The sequence below is a fragment of the Bos grunniens genome, chromosome 3, assembly GCF_055505025.1.
Source record: "Bos grunniens cultivar Pamir isolate PY7600 chromosome 3, Bosgru_T2T1.0, whole genome shotgun sequence".
NCBI classification, from domain to species: domain Eukaryota; kingdom Metazoa; phylum Chordata; class Mammalia; order Artiodactyla; family Bovidae; genus Bos; species Bos grunniens.
Genome location: NC_141167.1, coordinates 40465652 through 40485427, shown reverse-complemented (window position 1 = coordinate 40485427; position 19776 = coordinate 40465652). Strand labels below are relative to the sequence as shown.

General features: G+C 44.4%; 1 protein-coding gene across 2 annotated transcripts in view; it reads right to left on the bottom strand.

The window, feature by feature from the left end:
- The window catches only part of CACHD1 (cache domain containing 1), a 235715-nt gene extending 216274 nt beyond the window's left edge, over window positions 1–19441 (bottom strand). For both annotated transcript variants that reach the window (XM_086390374.1, XM_086390375.1), the window contains exon 1: window positions 18614–19441. In XM_086390374.1, the coding sequence (XP_086246500.1) occupies window positions 18614–18853 (240 nt within the window). In that variant the 5' untranslated portion in view covers window positions 18854–19441. The remainder of the gene's footprint in view (window positions 1–18613) is intronic.
- Window positions 19442–19776: the final 335 nt, after the last annotated feature.

Here is a 19776-nt window from a genome sequence, read left to right as displayed (position 1 = left end):
ACCATGCCTATGTTTCATATAAGTGATCAGTAAATAATTAAATTTTTAGGAGGGGGTGAATGGAGTCCAGCAGAATGAAGACACCAGTCAAAATGATGAAAATGATTCCCATATTCTGCTGCCACTGGAATAACAGAGATAACTATAGTACATTTTTTATTATCTCCCTTCTGTCCAAATCACTCAATATGTAACAGTCATCAGAAGTGGGTGGAATCAATTGCACGCCTAATTCTTGGAACAGGTCCTAATGGGCACAAATGATTGTCATTCCATCCTCTTGCATTCCACTCACCACAGTAAGGTCCAGTCAGGATGAGCCCAAGGCATCCTACAAGAGGAGGGGGCTCTTTACTCTCCTGGAGTCTGCTGTGCCCCAGACAGACCTGGGATCACCAAACTCATTTTACTACAGGCAAAGCCAGCCTGAGGGTTAGCTAACTCCTCGAGGGTGATGGAGCCAGGGGGATGTTGGGGTGGGGGTGGAGAAAAGAAGCCTTGGCTTTAATCAAACTATGCCTGAAGCTTACATTACACGTAAATCTCTCAGTTAAGCCAACAAACTATCTTTTAAGGAAGTTTCCTGAGTTGTTGGGATGGGTTGTTACTTGCAATTCTAAACATCCTAACAGAACCACAGATGATGATGGTGATGTGTCTCTGACAGACAGACACGGCCACCCTTACAACAGCCTGGAGCTGTGGCAGCTATTATTTTCCTCCTTTATAAAGTGAACAGCTGAGGCTATGAAGAGGGGGAAAGAATTTATCAAAAGTTACATGGCTGGTAAGCTAAGATCTCAACCGCCTTTGAGGATCTATCACTCCATGCAGTATCTGTACACAGGAAGGAGATTACCACTGTTGTCTCATTTTCTGTATTGAAAACTCTTCTTTTCTTGAATTGTTATTCTGCAGTAGCTGTCCTACTTTCTCTCAAATCATAGCCTTAGCCCAGTGGGCCTTTGTGGAATGTAAAGCATTAAATAACACAATTTCATCATATTTAAATGAAATCACAAAGGTAAAAGTGGCATTACCTGTCCATGAAGGATAAATACCTTCATTACTCTGTCTCCTTGCTTCCATTTCTGCCTTTCCCCACCCATATCCCCCAAGCAACCAAGGCACCCAATAGCCAGAGGGATATTATTAAAGCAAAAATCAATCACAACCACGTCACTCCCTGCCTCAAATCGGCCCATGGCTTCCAATTTCAGCCAGAATAAAATCTAGACTCTTCGGTTCCCACTGTAACTATCCTCTCTCCTCTTCCTCCACTGCCACCCTCCTTCAGTGCCTCCTTTCAGCTTTCCTTTCAAACACTCTGACCCATTCTCCTCTCTGGCCCTGTGCTCTCTACTTCTTTCCCAAGTTCCTTCCAGGTCCTCCTCCCCAAACACATTCAAGTCTTAGCTCCCTCAGCAGGCTTCTTTCAAATGGCACAGTAGCCTAATTTAACTCCTTCCCAGAACTGATCAGGGTCCAGTGTTATCTTGATTTATTTTTTTGCATAGCTAAATCTCTCTCTCTCCCAGAAGGCAAGCCTCTCAAAAGCAAGGGGGATTCAGTTGGTTCATCACTATACCCCACGCCTAGAGCAGTGCTGAGGTATACAGGAGTACAGGGGGTCAACCAATAGTTACTAAGATTAACCGATTAACTCTAAGATTCTACAAAGGCCACAGTAACCAAAACTCTTATATAATGCTTTATTTTTAGCTGAAAACAAGAACTGCAAACTCCAGAATTCTCTTTTAAAGATTTTTTAGCTATCGTAGATCATACTTGATTCTTTCTAATCCTGGGCACCATTATTCTTTAAGCTACAAAAGCAAATTTATGAAAACACAGTTCAGTTCAGTTGCTCAGTTGTGACTCACATTCATACATGACTACTGGAAAAACCATAGCTTTCTCACATTCATACATGACTACTGGAAAAACCATTCATACATGACTACTCACATTCATACATGACTACTGGAAAAACCATAGCTTTGACTAGACAGACCTTTGTTGGCAAAGTAACGTCTCTATAGTTTTTAATATGCTGTCTAGGTTGGTCATAACTTTTCTTCCAAGGAGTAACCATCTTTTAATTTCATGGGTGCAGTTACCATCTGCAGTGACTTTGGAGCCCCCCAAAATAGTCTGTCACTGTTTCCACTGTTTCCTCATCTATTTGCCATGAAGTGATGGGACCAGATGCATAAGACCCAATTTCCCCCTCAGTCAGTCTTTCCCATCAGGAAGCTTCCATAAGCCTCTTATCCTTCTTCATCAGAGGGCAGACAGACTGAAAACCACAATCACAGAAAACTAACCAATCTGATCACATGGACCACAGCCTTTTCTAACTCAATGAAACTATGAGCCATGCCGTGTAGGGCCACCCAGGGCAAATGGGTCATGGTGGAGAGTTTTGACAAAATGCAGTCCAATGGAGCAGGGAATGGCAAACCACTTCAGTATTCTTGCCTTGAGAACCCCATGAACAGTATGAAAAGGCAAAAAGATGAAAAAACAATGTCACTTTAAAAAACAACAGTGGTAGAATTTGGTACTCATAAGGAAAATTAAAAGCACATCTGAATTTTTTTTCAAGTACCTACTTCTCAAAACTCAATAACAGGCACATAGGAACTTTGGGGAGTAATGAAAATGTTATAAAACTAGATGGCAATGATCAATGTACAAATATACAAATTTTAAAAATCAGTCATTTTTTTAAAATAAGGAATAAGGAAACAACCCAATTTCAAAGTGGGTAGATGTTTTCACATTTCACCAAAAAAGATAGGCTAATTGCAAATAGGCACGTGAAAAAAATGCTTTGCACCATTATTCATTAGGGAAATATTCATTAAGATCACAATGAGATACCACTTCACACATTTTACAATGGATAACATTAAAATGGGCTTCCCTTGTGGCTCAGCTGGTAAAGAATCCACCTGCAATGCAGGAGACCTGGGTTAGATCCCTGGGTTGGGAAGATCCCCTGGAGAAGGGAAAGGCTACCCACTCCAGTATTCTGACCTAGAGAATTCCTAGTCCATGGAGTCGCAAAGAGTCAGACACGACTGAGCACATTTTATAATGGGTAACATTAAAATGATTGACCCAATCAAGTTCTGAAGAGGCTGTGGTGCTCCCAGGACTTTTACCCATTGCTGGTGGGACTATATAATGAGATAGCCCCTTTGGAAAACAAACTGCCAGTTTTCAACAAAGTTTAACATACACTTAGCATGCTAGTCCCACCCCTTGAAGTATGAGGACTCATACTGAAACTGAAGCTTTAATACTTTGGCTACCTGACAGGAAGTGCCAACTCATTGGAGAAGACCCTAATGCTGAGAAAGATTGAGAGCAGGAGAAAAGGGGGGTGACAAAGGATGAGATGGTTGGATGGCATCATCAATTCAACGGACGTGAGTTTGAGCAAACTCCAGGAGATGTGGAAGGACAGGGAAGACTGGTGTGCTGCAGTCCATGGGGTTGAAAGAGTCAGATATGGCTAAGCAACTGAACAACAAGTATGAAAACTATGTTCAAACAAAAACTTGTATGAGAATGTTTACCGTAGGAATATTTATAGATTTATGACCTCAAAAAATCCAAATGTTTTTCAGTTGCTGAATGGACAAACTGTGGTACATATGCACAATGGGACTATACTCAGCAATAAAAAGGAATAAACTATATATATATATAATGTGGATGAATTTCAAATGCATTATGCTAAATTTAAAAAGTCAAGACTCAAAATGTATATCATAATGCCTCCATTTATATGACACTCTGGAAGAAGCAAAATTAGAGATAGAGATGGTTTTCAGGCATGGCAGGTTGGAGTGTAGGAGAGTTGGGGAGGGGAAGGAATAACTACAAAGAAATAGCACTGGAGAATTTTGAAGGGTGATAAAAACTTCCATATTTAGATTGTGGTGAGAATTACATGATGTGCATCCGTGGACCTCTACACCAAAAAGAGTAGATTTTCACACTCATTAGGGTGGCTATTATTTAAAAAAAAAAGTGTTGGCAAGAATGTGAATTATTGTGAATTGTTGGTAAGTATGTAAAATGGTGCAGCCACTCTGAACCATTAATGCCACAACTGCACTCTTAACAATAAAATTTTAAATTATTAAATCTTAAAATTATTAAAATTATTAAAATTAAAATTATTAAATCTTTAAAATTTTAAAAATGTATGTTATATACATTTTGCTGTTTGTTGTTCAGTCACTACGTCATGTCTGACTCTTTGGAACCCCATGGACTGCAGCACGCCAGGTTTCCCCGTCCTTCCCTATCTCCCAGAGTTTGCTCAAACTCATGTCCATGGAGTTCACCGAGTTGGTGATGCCATCCAACCATCTCATCCTCTGTCCCTCCCTTCTCCTCCTGCCCTCAGTCTTTCCCAGCATCAGGATCATTTTACAATCTTAAAATTAAAATTTTAAAAAGTCTGATGCACTTCAAAGATTTGGTTCTGAACTTTCAAGGTCACTTTAAAAAGTGATCATTGCTAGCTACAGGGGGGAGAAAACAGTACATTTTATTGTGTGTAAATCTATCTATCTAAATGACTGTAACATAATGGAAGGAAAGAACATCTGAATCACTACTGCAGGACTTCATTGTTGTAATCACAGTTTGCTCTGGAAATCTGTTTTGTTTATCCCCTTTAAAGAAAAAGAAATAACATGGAAAGCATGAGTGTTTTTTTTTTTTTTTAATTCATAGGTGTAGAACGATGAAGTCACATTTACATTTTTCTCCTATTTTAATTTTTAATGAATTTGTAGTCTCCTATCCCCACTCCTCTTCTCTCTCTCCTCTCTGTTGGAAGAGAGAACAAACGGCCTACCATCAATTTTCCAACATCCAGACCTCTATCCACCCGGGGTCTTTCAGCATCTTCACCCTTCTAATGGGTCCATACCAGTAAAGGCATAACCAAAAGAGTTTGGGGAAACACTTATGCTTGCATCGATTAGGAATAAGATTCAAATCCCTCATGTGCATCATTTTCCTCCTCTTATACTAATAAGACAGCCACTTGGTTTTCTTTCAGTTCTTTAAGTATGCCAAAGTTTACTCTCAAGACCTCTGCACGGGCTGTTCCAATGCTGGCCAACATCCTCACCCTCCTCCTTTCTGATTGGTTCCCCCTTCTTTTGCTAGCCCCACCTCCACCTCTCCTCTGATCGGTTCCTCTACCTCTCTGGTCCCTCCGCATTACCTTCTGTGATTACTTCCCAGGCCATCCAGTTCTCGGTTGTTGCTCCCACCCACTGCTGCTGCTAAGTCAATTCAGTTATGTCCGACTCTGTGCGACCCAATAGACGAGGGAGCTCCCCCATCCCTGGGATTCTCCAGGCAAGAACACTGGAGTGGGTTGCCGTTTCCTTCTCCAATGCGTGAAAGTGAAGTCGCTCAGTCGTGTCCGACTCTTAGCGACCCCATGGACTGCAGCCTACCAGGCTCCTCCGCCCATGGGATTTTCCAGGCAAGAACACTGGAGTGGGGTGCCATTGCCTGCTCCCATCCACATTGTTCGATAAATATTTGTTAGTAATTAATTGTAAGGGCCAAGCCCATTCCATAAGAAAATAGCAGTGAACAATACAAAGCTTACCTGTGGGAAGTTAGGGAATATGACAAAACAAAATGAATGGGGTAAGGAGGCAGAGTGAAGAGAGGGAAAGGAGGATACTGTTTTAAAGAAGATGGGCAGGTAAAGAATTTTTTTTTTTTTTTTTAAATTTTTATTCCCAGATAAAAGAAACAGCAAGTTCAAACGCTCTGGGGCAAGGATGTGCTTGGAGCATTAGAGCAACATTACGCGTTGGGGGGTGGGGGTTGAGGAGGGGGAGGGTGGGAACTCGATGGTGGGAGGGGAGATAAGAAATAAAGTCAAAGATATCAGAGACCAGGTCACTCGGGCTGTAAAAGCCACTGTAATTTTGAATTTTACCCTGGAGTCAGATGGGAGCCTTTAGAGAGTTTTGAGCCGAGAAATGACATATCTGACATATATTAAAAGGATTTCCCTTGTTGTCTTTCCAATAATCCTTGTTTCTTTCATAACATTACTAAAACAATTTATAACTCATATTTATATGATTACTTCTTTAACGTATTTCCCCTAGTTAGGTGCAGAGGGCGGCTCTTATTCGGAGAGGACACCAGCCAAGCACAATAAGAGTAGAGATCTTGTCTCTCTTCTTTTAACCATGAACTCAAATGCAAGCATAGTACCTGACATACAGTATGTGCTCAACACATATTCACTAAATGAACTAGCTGATGAATCTAATCTCTAGGATAACAGAGCTCTAAGTACATAATTTGCAAGTATACACACATTTTGGTATTTTTTTTTTAATATTCCTAAATGGCCTGGATATACATACTTAAGCTTTCTCCAACAGGAAGAAATAAAACATCAGAACTCAATCAATAATTAAGGTGCTTACTTCTAGACACTGTCACTCATCTGAAACATTTTACATCTTTAGTAGCAAATGCAGGCTCAAGACATTATACTTAAGTCTGGAGTAGGTAATGAAATGGAAACATAGTAGCAGAAGCTGAATGCAGAATAGTATCAGAAAGTTACAAAATCTACTGTTTAAAGAAAGTGAAAGGGAAAGGGAAGTCACTCAGTCCTGTCTGACTCTGTGACCCGGTGGACTGTAGCCCACCAGGCTCCTCTGTCCATGGGATTCTCCAGGCAAGAATACTGGAGTGGGTTGCCATTTCCTTCTCCAGGGGATTTTCCTGACCCAGGGATTGAACCCAGGTCTTCCGCATTGCAGGCAGACTCTTTAACCTCTGGGCCACCAGGGAAGCCCACTGTTTGAAGATGGCCACCCAATTTCTGTAGCCCAGACATTTTTGGAGTCCTCACCATGTGCCAGAGACAGTGTTAACACACCAGGACTACACAGATGAATAAATCTGGGCTCTTTCTTGTGAGAACTCATGCTCTAATAACTCATCTGTACAAAGCTTTACTGTTTGCAGCTCTTGCCCACATTTTTTAACTGATTACAACATGGATGCAAGTAAAATTTTCCAGGCCTCCTTGGAAATCTGAATTAACACTAACTCGGATCAACCCATAACAAATGAGATGGTTTACAAATCAGCACACAGGCTAGTCCCCCATCCCCACCTTCAAGAGAACAGGAGGGGCAAACAACCCCATTACACATAGGGTCAATGAAAACGACTCTGGATCCAAGATTGCTAAAAACCTCAGTTCTCCAGGCTTTCTCCAGAACTACCCAGAGCAGCAAAAACTCAGTGACAGTTCCCAGGGTGGGAGGAATCAAGCAGCAAGAGGCAGAAAACTGGCTCTGTGACAGCAGCCGAGAATATCTCTTATTCAGAGAGGACACCATCCAAGCAGAACGCACCACCTTGAGCACTTTGGCATCGCCTGTCCCTGAGCTGCCAGGAGAGGCATGGGCTTTGGAGAAAGCCGATCAATAAACATGGATAGAATCAGGACAAGGGAATCCAGGATCCCACTAAGGGGCCCAGGGAGCAATACAGTCAACAACAACAAAAAATCCCATTGACATTTTATTTGAGCTAGCAAATGTCTGATAAGAAACCCAACAGGTCTTTCTACCCTTCTCATTTCCCAGAGATGAATGCGAAGATCACAGCAAAACTGTTAACAATATTTAAATACACATAAATGTTTCACCAATAAGGCCATAAAAATATTCTCAAGCCATTTATAAATACTGTTACACATATCAGAGAGGTGACAGACTTCAAAATTTCTTCTTCAAGTATATTTTCATGGTTACACACAGCACAGTAATTGTTAGGGATTTGCGACCTCCCTGTGATATACATGTTTTTGCCCTATGTAGAACCCTACTTTATTTTCAAGTGACATGGAAATATGAAGATTATTTTAAGCTGGTTAATTATTTTATAGGCGGAGTCAGGGCAGACTGATGAATCGGTACTTCAGTGTATTTAAGGATCATTAATTTCTGACCATTCCTCTTTGAATTAAGATTTGTAAAAAGAAAAAAAAAAGTTGGCCATCATATACGAGACTCAGTTTGTCTTGTTTCCTTAACATATGCCTTATCAGCTCTGCCACAGCTGAAGTGATTCCAAATTGCTTTATGACACACTTGGATTTTCTCCTGCTAATAATTTCTCCTTCCTGCCCATGACTGGCAGGCTTCTTCCACACTGCAGTAATGTGGAACAGCTAATTATCTACCAATCCACCTTGCTATTCCACACTTGGCAACTTTTATCTGCACAGGACAGCTACACTCTCCCGTTTGAAGTGAAATGTCAGTCTCTGCTAATGCAACAAGACTTACATCACTAATGATGTCTCCACACTTTGAAGAAACAACTCAAAGCCTAATTAAAAATTCAGATTCATTCTCACTGGCTTGCTGATTTTCCCTGCCCTTCCACCAGGGCCTTGGAGTATCTTTTAAAATACCTGATGCAAAAATAAAATTGAAAAAAAAAAAAAAAAATCCAAGGGGAATCCAGAAAGAAAGAAAAAGTGCTGGAGTCTTGGGCTTTGACCTAGTCTTTAAAATAATTGTTATGGTTGGAACAGAATCAGGATGTTATCATGTACAACAGATAAGAATTTCCTCCACTGGCTTCTCTACGACAATGACAACAAAGCACAGTATTTCCAGGGAAATGTGGACCCGAAGCTGCTTCTCAGTTGACCCACACTGGTATTTGGGTATCAGAACTGTTGTAACGGTAATTAACTTAGAAATCATGGGACTATGTAAATCTGCAGTAGGGGAAAACTTCTTTTGAATTCAGAATGAAGAGGGGGAAGGTAAAGAGGCTTTCAAATGACATTTATTCTGTTTCATTATCCAATCAAATAAACAAACCCTCAAAAGTAATTGTACTATTAGAATTTTCACAAAAAGAAAGAGCTTCATACTTCTAATAACTAGGGAGAGAGACGCAGTCCTGAAATTCAGTTCTAAAATAGCACTCTTTCTGAAAATTACAGGTAGAATTTCATTCTGAAGATTTTATATAAATACAAAAAATAAATAAAATCACAAAAGTTGTTCTTCCCTAAAGTTTTCTTCTTATGCTTTACCTTTTTAATTAAAAAAAAAAAAAAAAGACTTTGGTTTGTACAGGTTCATAATTATAACCAGTTATTGATTACTTAAATTTGCTGTTTTAAAAATAGCTAACATCACTGTGGAGTCAGAATTTTGTATTTCTTCAATGGCTCACTGACTTCTAAGTATTTAAATAACAGCTTAAAAAAAAAAGTCATCTGTCAAATGAGACTATCAGTTATAAGTTCTCAATCATCAAAGAACTAAGCCAAAATATTTTTTCTTTTCAAAAGAAGAAATTAAAATAAAGCTTCTTGATTAAATCAAGTTTCCTTTCCATTTTAAAGCAAACATCTCTTGGGAAATGAAGCTCCCATGGGATAAGTACTGTGAAAAATGTCCCAAAGTAAGAATCCTAAAAAGTCAAGACCTGAATTCAAGGTCTATCATGTACTACTGGCGTGACCTCTAGAGAGCCACCGCCCACTGGGCCTCTGTTTCTCACCTATAAAATGAGGGGTAGGGGAGGTCTGACTTTCCCTCTGGTCCTTCTAGTTCTCATACACTTCATCAGTGGATCAGGGAGCAAAGACAGGCTCAGGGCAGGCCTGCTGAGCCTGGGTTTGTACAGCCCCTCAGGGCAGGCCACAGGCCACAGGCCACAGGCCACAGTGGGAGGCCAGCCAGCCCGTTTGCAGGTCAGAGGCAGGGAGACTGCAAAGTAGGCTCTCAAGAAACTGGACTGGGGGAAGGAGAGCCTAGGTACAGAGCAGGCCTTGGGGCTGCTGGTTGCTAAGCATTTAGCTAAAACCTAAATGACTTCAGTTGAGCTTTCTAGACAGCAAGCTCCTCATTTCTCCAGGTTTCTAGTTCATCTCCCCCAGAGCACATCCCCTCCAAAGACAAGACTCATGCACAGAAAGTAGCTAGTTCGCAACTCAAACACTACGAAGGCTTGGCCAGTCATATAGAAACTAAAGGGGAAAACCTACTTGAGAATGTGAGCAATGGGGCCACATGACCTGAGCCATAATCTAGCCTGGCTCAAACTCCTCCCCAGACTGTCCAGTCACCTAGGGCAGCCTGTTCCTCTCTCAAGCCAGTGTAAACTGGGCATTTTGTTGTTACCTGCCATATATCTCACCGCCATGAAGGATCCAAGGATTCCACTACCCAACCTGTATGCTTCTCTGAACTCTTCCTGTGCCCTTTCTTCCCCCAGCTCTCTAAGCTCCAAACCTTAAGGCCATCTTTTCATTCTCTGAAGAGCCATCACAAAAGAGTCTTCTGGGAACCCCACCCTCTGACTAACCAATTCCTATTCATTCTTCTTTTCCTGGAAGACCTTCCAGAAGCTTCCTCCACTTCTAAGCAGGTTAATATCCCTGACATACTTTCTCCAAGCATCTGGAACCTCCTTTTTCATACCATTTCATTGCCTTGGAAATTAACTGATGGATATCTCAGAATGAATATGGTGCCTGGCACCAAATAAACATTTAATAACTGTTTAAGTAATTATGATGACAGGAAGCTCATCTCCTACAACAACCCGACTTAAACTCTATTCTCTGAGAAAGCTGTCCCTTTTCTATTATACAGAAACTTACTTCCCCAGAATCTTTACACACAATCACTGACTTTACCTCCTAGAGCTCACTGAATAATTCTAACCCAGACACTGCAAATTGGTGGCCTCTGGCCTGATCCAGACAGCTGGCAGGTTTGGTTTGGCCCACACAGTGTTTTGTTTTGTTAATCTGAATTAGTTGCCAACATTTTAAGAATTGAGAGATTTTGTTGAAAACCCAGAGACCCAGCTTCTCCTGAAAACCAGAGTCAAGTGGCAACACTGGCCCCACACTGCCACATGGCAGCAATTGGCAGAGCTGGGTAGCACCTGCTTTTCAGCCCTGGCATGTGCCCTCCCTTTCCAACAACCAACACCATGCCCTACTGATCTATACCTGGCTTGCCTCACTCTGCCTAACTGAACCCTGGAAATGTTAGAGTTAGCAACCCCGGGGTGGGCATGGATCTTGATCCCATATTTCAGCATTTTTTTCTACACTGTCTTGGCCCATTCAAATTAGTTTAGCTTCACTGATAAAACATGAGCTCTAGGAGGGAAAGCACTGGACATTCTATACTTTCCCCTCCACTCTCCTGGCCTCAGATTCTACACTACCATCTGCTGACAAACTCATCAGAAGATAATTATGTCCACAGTCAGTCTTTTCTCTTCAGCCTCCTGCCTTTCCTTACAGTTTATTTTGCTTTGTTCCTTTCTCCATCCTGCCTTCCATCTCTGAAATAGGGAGAAAGCAGGAGTGAGAAGACACGGCTCAGACTGTAAGCTGGCCACTAAGAAAACACAGAAACTCACAGCCTCGTGGGGAAAGCCAGGCATGAAAATGAGGGCCAGATGGCACGTGCCCAGGAGAAAAAAGGGGTCCTAGAGGAGCTTCCCAAAAGAATCTTAGGTGTTACATCTGGAAGGCAAAGGAGGCTGCTGGACAAAGGTACCAGCTATTTTGTAAAGGGCTAGGGAATGCACGGGAGAAGGCAATGACACCCCACTCCAGTACTCTTGCCTGGAAAATCCCATGGACGGAGGAGCCTGGTGGGCTGCGGTCTATGGGGTCGCACAGAATTGGACATGACTGAAGCGACTTAGCAGCAGCAGGGAATGCACAATGGCTCAGTGGGAAAAGAATCCACCTGCAATGCAGGAAACCAGGGTTCAGTCCCTGGGTGAAGATGATCCCCTGGAGAAGGAAATAGCAACCCACTCCAGTGTCCTCACCTGGGAAATTCCATGGACAGAGAAGCCTGGCAGGCTGTAGGCCATGTCATGACCGAGAAACTAAACCACCACCACCACACGGCAATCATTTTGCTCAGGCATGTCCTAAAAAATTTTAAGTATATACCCTCTAAAATATTTGTATTGATGGACTGCAAATTCTATATACTAGTATATCAATATATTATGCCTATTATAAAACATTAACATAGAAATTAAATAAGAATGTAATAAAAATGTTACAGATAGAATCATGGGATACCTGGAATTTCCTTCAAAATAATCAGGAGGGAGGGAAAGAGCAGGTAGAGGCAGAGATGAAACCAGCCTGACCACAAGTAGATAGCTTGTTTAAGCTGGGTAAGAGATACAGGAATATTTTTATGCTCTTCTCTTTACTTCTATATATTTTTTCAAATCCTTGTATTAAAAAAAGCTTAAAAGTAAATAAGGGAATTCCCTGCTGATCCAGTGGTTAAGATTTCATGCCTCCACTGCAGGGAGCCTTTTCACTTCCATGCATTGGAGAAGGAAATGGCAACCCATTCCAGTGTTCTTGCCTGGAGAATCCCAGGGACAGGGGAGCCTGGTGGGCTTCCATCTATGGGGTCGCACAGAGTCAGACATGACTGAATCGACTTAGCAGCAGCAGCAGCAACTTCAGAGAGCATGGGTTTGATCCCGCATGCTGTGTGGTGTAGCCAAAAAAAAAAAAAAGTAAATAAAAATGACTCTAATTGGCAGGTCTAATACTTTCTTCATAAATCTTAAATGATGGTTTTGCATCACATCCATGAGGTCGGTGCACCACACTTTGGTAATCCCTGGGCCAGAGGACTGACTACACTGAAATCTGCAGGTTCTAAAGCTTAGATTTCAGTTTCATTCCGGCTCTGGAGCTGCAAAATTTTTGTTGGCTTCCAGGTTCTGTGCCCTGGCACTAAACATGCTGTCCATGTTTATTTCTGTTTACTGATTGTTCCTACATTAGACTGTGTGCTAAAAGAGGTCCCCCCCCCCCATTAACCAAATGAAGCTCAAAGGTAATTTAATAATATGCTGGAAGTGACAGAGTTAATAACTAGTAGAGTCAAAACTGGTGCCCTTTATATTTTGACCTCCAATATACTTTTACTCCAGGTTGAAGCAGATTCAAAACAAATCCCATTGCACTTAATACCAAACTTCCAGAGTTCTCCAAGGTTCCTGTTGGCTCATCCACTTAAGCTCAAGGAAGGAACTCTTCAAGCAGCAACCAGAAATAGCACCAAGTTATAAAGTGTGAAACCATCCCCTTACCCTCCCCCACACCCCTCCAGATTTAAGTACAACTGGCAGGAAAAAGCTAAGCAGCTAAGACAGGTATTAGTGGAGAGGAAGGGGAGGAAGTACTGATTCTAAGCACACTGGGGAGAGTCCCTCAGAAGTGATTCAACATGTGTTTCTTTGCACTCGTTCTTACCAAGTTCAATTCATCCACCAATGGTCAATTTTGTTCTACTCCAAATGAGCAATCTCAGAAGAAAACAAGGCTGCAGCTTTCCCATTAGGGCTTATACTACACACAGGGCATAGAATCAAATAACATTATTTGCATTTTTTTCCATTCCTAAAATATTTTCAATTGCCTAAGTACATATTCAAATCATCCTAAAACATACCATTCTTGGTATGATTGACATGACTAGGGGGCAAATGCCAACCTTATCTAAACATCACTGTAAATCAGCATGAAGTTATAGTAGGGCCACCAGGGTGTTGATGTGAAATAACCACAGAAGCTCTAGGTGTGAGGGCCAGAGAAATAAGACATGGGGCCATACGCAGAGGGACAGAGTTACAGTCACCCCCACTAATCAAGAATTTAAGACATAGCAACTCCCTTGTCCAGTACCACCAAGGGGCCTTAGAAATGTCTGAAGAACTGCTTATTTGGTTCCCCTTAGTGTCTGAGGCTGCTGATGCTTTCAGGACTGCCCTCTGTGTGTGGCAGATCACTTAAAAGGCTGCAGGAGGAGTAGTCAACTTCATGACCTCATCAGATAATCTTGGCAGCCCTCCGCTGTACTTCCATAATGCCCTGTTCCTCACTGCAGCATGGTACTAGCCCACTACTTCTCTGCCCCTCACTAAACACTTCCTTTTGTATCTGTCTGCATCATCAGTTGAGAGCTTCAGGGCACAGACAAGATCTTATTTACCTTTTATCCCCAGCTTAAAGTCAAAGTGAAGTCACTCAGTGGTGTCTGACTCTTTGTGATCCCATGGACTGTAGCCCACCAGGCTCCTCTGTCCATGGGATTCTCCAGGCAAGAATACTGGAGTGGGTTGCCATTTCCTTCTCCAGGGGATCTTCCCAACCCAGGGATTGAACCCGGGTCTCTGCATTGCAGGCAGACACTTTAACCTCTGAGCCACCAGGGAAGCCCTATCCCTAGCTTAAGCCCAACCCAAAGTCCTTCATAGAATAGAAGTCTCCCCCAAAGTTTGTTGAATGTATGCAAATATGGACAGTGAACTTAATGCTTTTCTAGGGCATACAAAGTCGGCCTCCCCTTTCACTTTCAGCTGCAGCCACTATTTACAACACTGCTCTATATTTTCAGTCAACACCTCACCAATACTGAGCTTATCAGTTCTGTCCTGGCTGCCTCCTTTCCTTCCATTTGAAGTGAAGCTCCTCAGATTGTACTTCTGGCATTTGTTCTGCCCCTATTGGAAGGATTCTCCCCACCCATCCCCCTTCCAGGCCCCATACAGCAGCTGTCTGACCAACCTGCTGTTGTGTCTGCCAAGTTCACAGTGACTATGCCCAGCTCAGCAGAGCTGAGTTAGAATTAACATCAAGGCGGGCAACCTGGCTATGTGCCAGGTCCTTGCTGTTAGGAAGCCTGTATTGTCATATAATGTTAAATGGGCCTTATAAGTGCCTGGTGAAATGGCTCCCAGAGCCAGATATGCCTTCTAACAAGCAGGCATTGTTGCTTAACTGTTTTACCTGTGCAACCTTACCTCCACCTCCAAATTGTAAACTCCTTAAGGGGCTGTGCTGGAATATCTCCTTTTAAATCCACCAAACACTCAGCTAGCATAGTGCTCTGTGCCTAGTCAGCTTCTAAGGAAATCTCTTTGCTGAAGAACAACCACATCAGTCAACAGTTCCCAGTCCCAGCTCCACATCAACAGGTGCTTTCACATGGACTATTTTCATTAAGTCCACAGAGCAGATCTCCAGGAAGAATCATCACTGCCACCTTTACAGACAAAGATCACCTAACTTCTAAAGTGGCAGAGCTGGAACCCAGGTTTCCAATATGGAAACTTTCCATTCCATGATGCTCCTTCATTCAATGAAAAAAAAAAAAAACTTTTTGCATGAATGAAAAAGCAGAAACAAGGCTCCCTGAACACAGCCATTCTCTGCTCCCTAGATCTCTATGTCCATGGTTTCACTCCACCAGACCCCTGAGGAGATGATGATTAGGTTTTTGACTTTTACCCATGATGTATGAGGCCTGCTGCCAGGGGGGCAGTATTCAGTGGCAACTTTCCCAAGGCACTGGCAAAATTAGTTGGTGCAAATCATTTAGAGAATTTTTTTTTTTTAACTTTGTCCATTACTAAAAAGGAACCACAACAAAAAACCATGAGCAGGCAGCTACCATGAGAAAAACCTTTCCAAGGAAATCTTTAAGCTAGGCTGCTTTTCAAACTTTCTTTATCAGCCAGCACAAAAACTATGCCACGGGAAACTACAGTGCTGAAAGAAGTTCTGGGTTTTGTTTTTGTAAAATTCTTCCTTGTGCCTGTCTTGTGAGAGGTGACAACAGGCCTCCCCCTTGGAAGCGGCTTTGCAATTTCTCAAAATTAAAAACGGTCTTTGGAGAATTTCAGCAGCAGTGACGTAAAAGTCTGGAAATGGGTTTTTAATTCATAAATGAACCTACACAAAATTTCTTGTCAAAGAAGATGCTGCCGTGAAAAGTCTGCACTGTACTTGACATGGCAAGGTCAAGTGAAAAGAGTCGATCCCTTAATTGAGAGAGGACATTCTTTTCCTGCAAAGGTAGAATACCTCTCTCCAACTCCTTCATATCTTTGGATGGAACTTTGACCCCACTCACCTTAACACCCACATGAGGCTACCTGTCTTAGAGCAACAGATTGGCTATAATATCCAACATGTCACAAGGAGTGATTATATTATCTGCTCTTTAGACAGCTAAACCCACATAATTTCAGACCCACTGAACAAATCCCAGAGGTTTACAGAGGAAAATTTGAGGCTTGCAACCTTGTTTTAAGGGCAATAAATGTAACCTGCTTTAGATTTTATTTTACAAACATCTGTCTCCCACCCCCCCAAAAAAACAAGCTGGCAGTCTAACAAAACTGAAAAGAGATTTCCCCCAATTTTCCCAGAAGGAGGCAAGTGGCAGATCAATGTACAGCTCAAGAAGAAGAATTTAAATACAGTATGTGCTGCTCCTTTTAAAAAGGGAGAGAAGCCACTTCACATTTTGCCAGACAAAACCCTGTCCCCAGGAGGCCAGCTTCCACAATGAGGTTGCAAAGGTGTTAGAAAGAGGCCAGTTGGAGGAGATAAAGGGCCATTTGGGCACAAACCCCCCACTGATGAGAGCTTTTTCTTCTTCTTCTTCTAAAGTGTCTCCCTTTCAACAGGGAAGCCTTTTAAAACTACATTTGTTTTGGATCCCTACCTGAAAGACAATGTGTTGGGATCCGATTTCACCTTTTGTCAAGGATTGGGTGAGAAATAGTAAAACTGCTGTCAGCATCTTAGAAAAAGCTAGTCCTTCACTTATATGGTGGTGGTGGTGGGAGACCCGAAGGTCCCCTGTCCAGCCCTAGTGATGGGATGAAGGTGACAAATGGCTGCCAATCTTAAGATCACTGTCCAAAACTGTAATGTATTAAATTTCTTTATTAAAAGAGGGTCTCTATGCAAAAACACAATTGTTTGTCCTCTGAATTGAAACATTCATCAGTGGAAAAAGAAATCCTAGTTTTTCCCTAACATTTTAGTTCATTTCCTCTAAAAGTTACTTGACTCCTGAGAACTCTGTCAGCAATCATCAAAAATCAGAACATGCATATGGAAAAAATTATAACAATCTGAACCGAAAAGATCTGCATAGAAAAGTTCAATGTTGTATCTTAAAAGTTTGCCTACTCTTATGCAAATGAAGAAAAATCGGACTCTACTGCACTTCAGGGCTGGTGTCTGCACATAAACACAATTATCTTTCAGGCAAACCATCCACTCCTAAAACAAAACAAACCACCCAATAGTCTTTCACTACAGCGGTAAAGGTCGGTGGAATTGACTTTAGGAAAACTGTATCATCCTTGGAGGAGACTGGTGGTGGTTAGGGCGGGAGGGTAAAGAAAAAAAAAAATCAGAAACCGGAATCCCAAGTGACTTCTACCTCTCCCGATAGGAGGTAGAAGGGTGGTCACAGTAGAATCGAAATCAGAAACCTCTTCCGAGAACACGTTCCTGGAAACTTCGCTCTTTCGTAAACCACATGCATCACCATTATTATTGTTCGAATACGGAAGAGAAGGAGGTTACTTTACAGAAAAATGTTACAGCAAATATTTCAGATTCGGAATGTCAGTTCAACCTCTTCTAATCGAGTGGGCCTTTCCGGCCAAAGAGGTTAAAATAACGGGATAGAATCTCCAGGTGGTTGCTGTTTAGCAATTTTTTTTTTTTTTTTTACTACTGTTGGTACTGTTGGTTATTAGTAACATCTTCACGATTCCTTACTGGCCTCGGGCAATATTTCTTTAGCACCACCACCACCACCCCCTCCCCGGGAGGACGGACCTGGTAAACAATTTAGAGAAATGGGAACCTTATTCCCTATGCTTGCTTTTTCCTCCACCCCATACCAAAAGGCATACACAAAACAAAACAAAAACATTCGGACAGCGCGCAACCAACAGCGGAAAGCAACAAAAAATGTCCCCCACACAGCACGAGTCGGGGATCTACCAAGAGTCTATGAGGCCGGCCCCTCCCCCAAGGCACCCGGGCTGGGAGAGGGAGAGCGGAGTTCACTCCCCGGACGCTCTCAGCGGGCCCAGGTGGCCCTGGAGCAGCTGCGCACGCGGCGGTGACGGCCCTCCGGGCGCCCATTCGTGCGCCTCTGTCGGGGGGACCCGAAGAGCTGATCAAGGGGGTACAGACTGGAAGCCTCGGAAAACCGTCCGAGCCAGGCGGGACCGTCAGCCCTGGGATGGATACACAAAGAGGGAAAAGGGGAGTTTGTAGGGGTGGCGGCGGGGTTTAAAAAAAAAAAAAAGTGCGGGGGAAATTGGTGCAAATTAGGAAAGGAGGCGCGAAGGAACCTGAGAATCCTCGCCGAGATAACAGAGCTGTGCTCGGGGAGGGGCATGGGAAATGGGTCCTGTGCAAAGGGCAGGGGCTTCTGCACAGGAGAAAGAGAAGGGGACCCAAGAACTTGGAAGGAGTTGGTGTGTAGTTAGAGGATCCACGCAGAGGCCAGAGGTGTCCGGGGCAAAGGGTGCTCTGTGCATGCGGGCGAGGTCGGTGCTCGGTTAAAGTGACCTGTACTGGGGATGGGACCCGGCTCTGAGCAAAGGAGCGAGGCGGGATGTGCCTGGCAAGCTCCCGGGCACAAGGGGTGGGGGTGGGGGGGACCCTTACCTGCATAGTGACGACCCCCAGCTCTTCCGCCGCCAGCCTCCGCATCTGGCTCGCCAGCACTTGAGCCTCGTCCAGGATAGAGAATTCGGCGTCGGCCCCGGCCCCCAGCAGCCAGCCCACGGCCAGGCAGAGCAGCCAGAGGGGCGGCCGCCGCGCCTGGATCCGTCCAAGCGAGCCCCGACCCCCGCGGGCCAGGGCGGCCGCCCCTGCCGCCTCCTCTTCCTCCGGCTCTCGGGTCATGCCGCCTCCCCCGACTCCCCGCCGACGGGCTCCAGGAGCCGGGAAGCGGGGAGGTAGCCCCGGGAGGTGCGCCCAGGGCCCGCTCGGCGCACCCCGCAAAACTTTCTCGCCCTTCTGCAGCAGCTTCTAGGCGCCCCGGCAGCTCCTAAACTTAGGGGGGCGCCCAGTTACGGCGCGGGAGCGCGGGCGGCCACCATCGCGGGATCCGGCGGCCGCGGCAGGAGAGGAAGCAACCGCCCCAGCAGTGTCCCGGACCCCGGCGCCGGCGCTGCCCCCGCGAGGCGGCGGGCTGCTGCGAGAGCTGCGGCGTCCGCACCCGGTGCGTGGCCGCTGGGCTCACAAGCCGAGCCGCGGAGCTTTCGCTTCCCGCGGGTCCCAGCGGAGAGAGGCGGCGGCGAAGGCGGGCGGCTGCAGCCTGGGAGGAGGAGCGGCGATCGGGCTTGGTAGGCTGGGGCAGCCACCCGAGCGAGCAGGGAGAGGTTTTAAAAAAAAAAAAAAGCTGAAAGAAAGAAAGAAAGCCAGCGGCGGGGGAAAGGGAGGTGTCTGGTGCCACCACGCTGCGCTCCGGCTCCGTGCACTTCCCGGCCCGGCAGCCGCCGCGGCTGCGGTGATTTATGGAAGCGGGGAGAGAGGCGGGGACATTCCCCCGGTCGCCCCTCCTCTCTCTGCCCGGCTCCCGCCTCAGAACCGGCCCCTGGAGACGCTGCGGGCCCAAGAACAGGCTCTCGGCTCGGGTACCAGACCTGCACGGGGTGGGGGTCCCTGGAACCTTCTGGTTGCCGGGGACAGCTATCCACCCCAGCTCTCACCACCTCTGCCCCCGCGAAGGGACTCCGGGATCCCACCATCGAAAGTCCCTTTAAGTTCTAGGACGCTGGCTTTCTGCCTGGCAGAGATTTGTGAAGGACGGGACTGCCATTTGT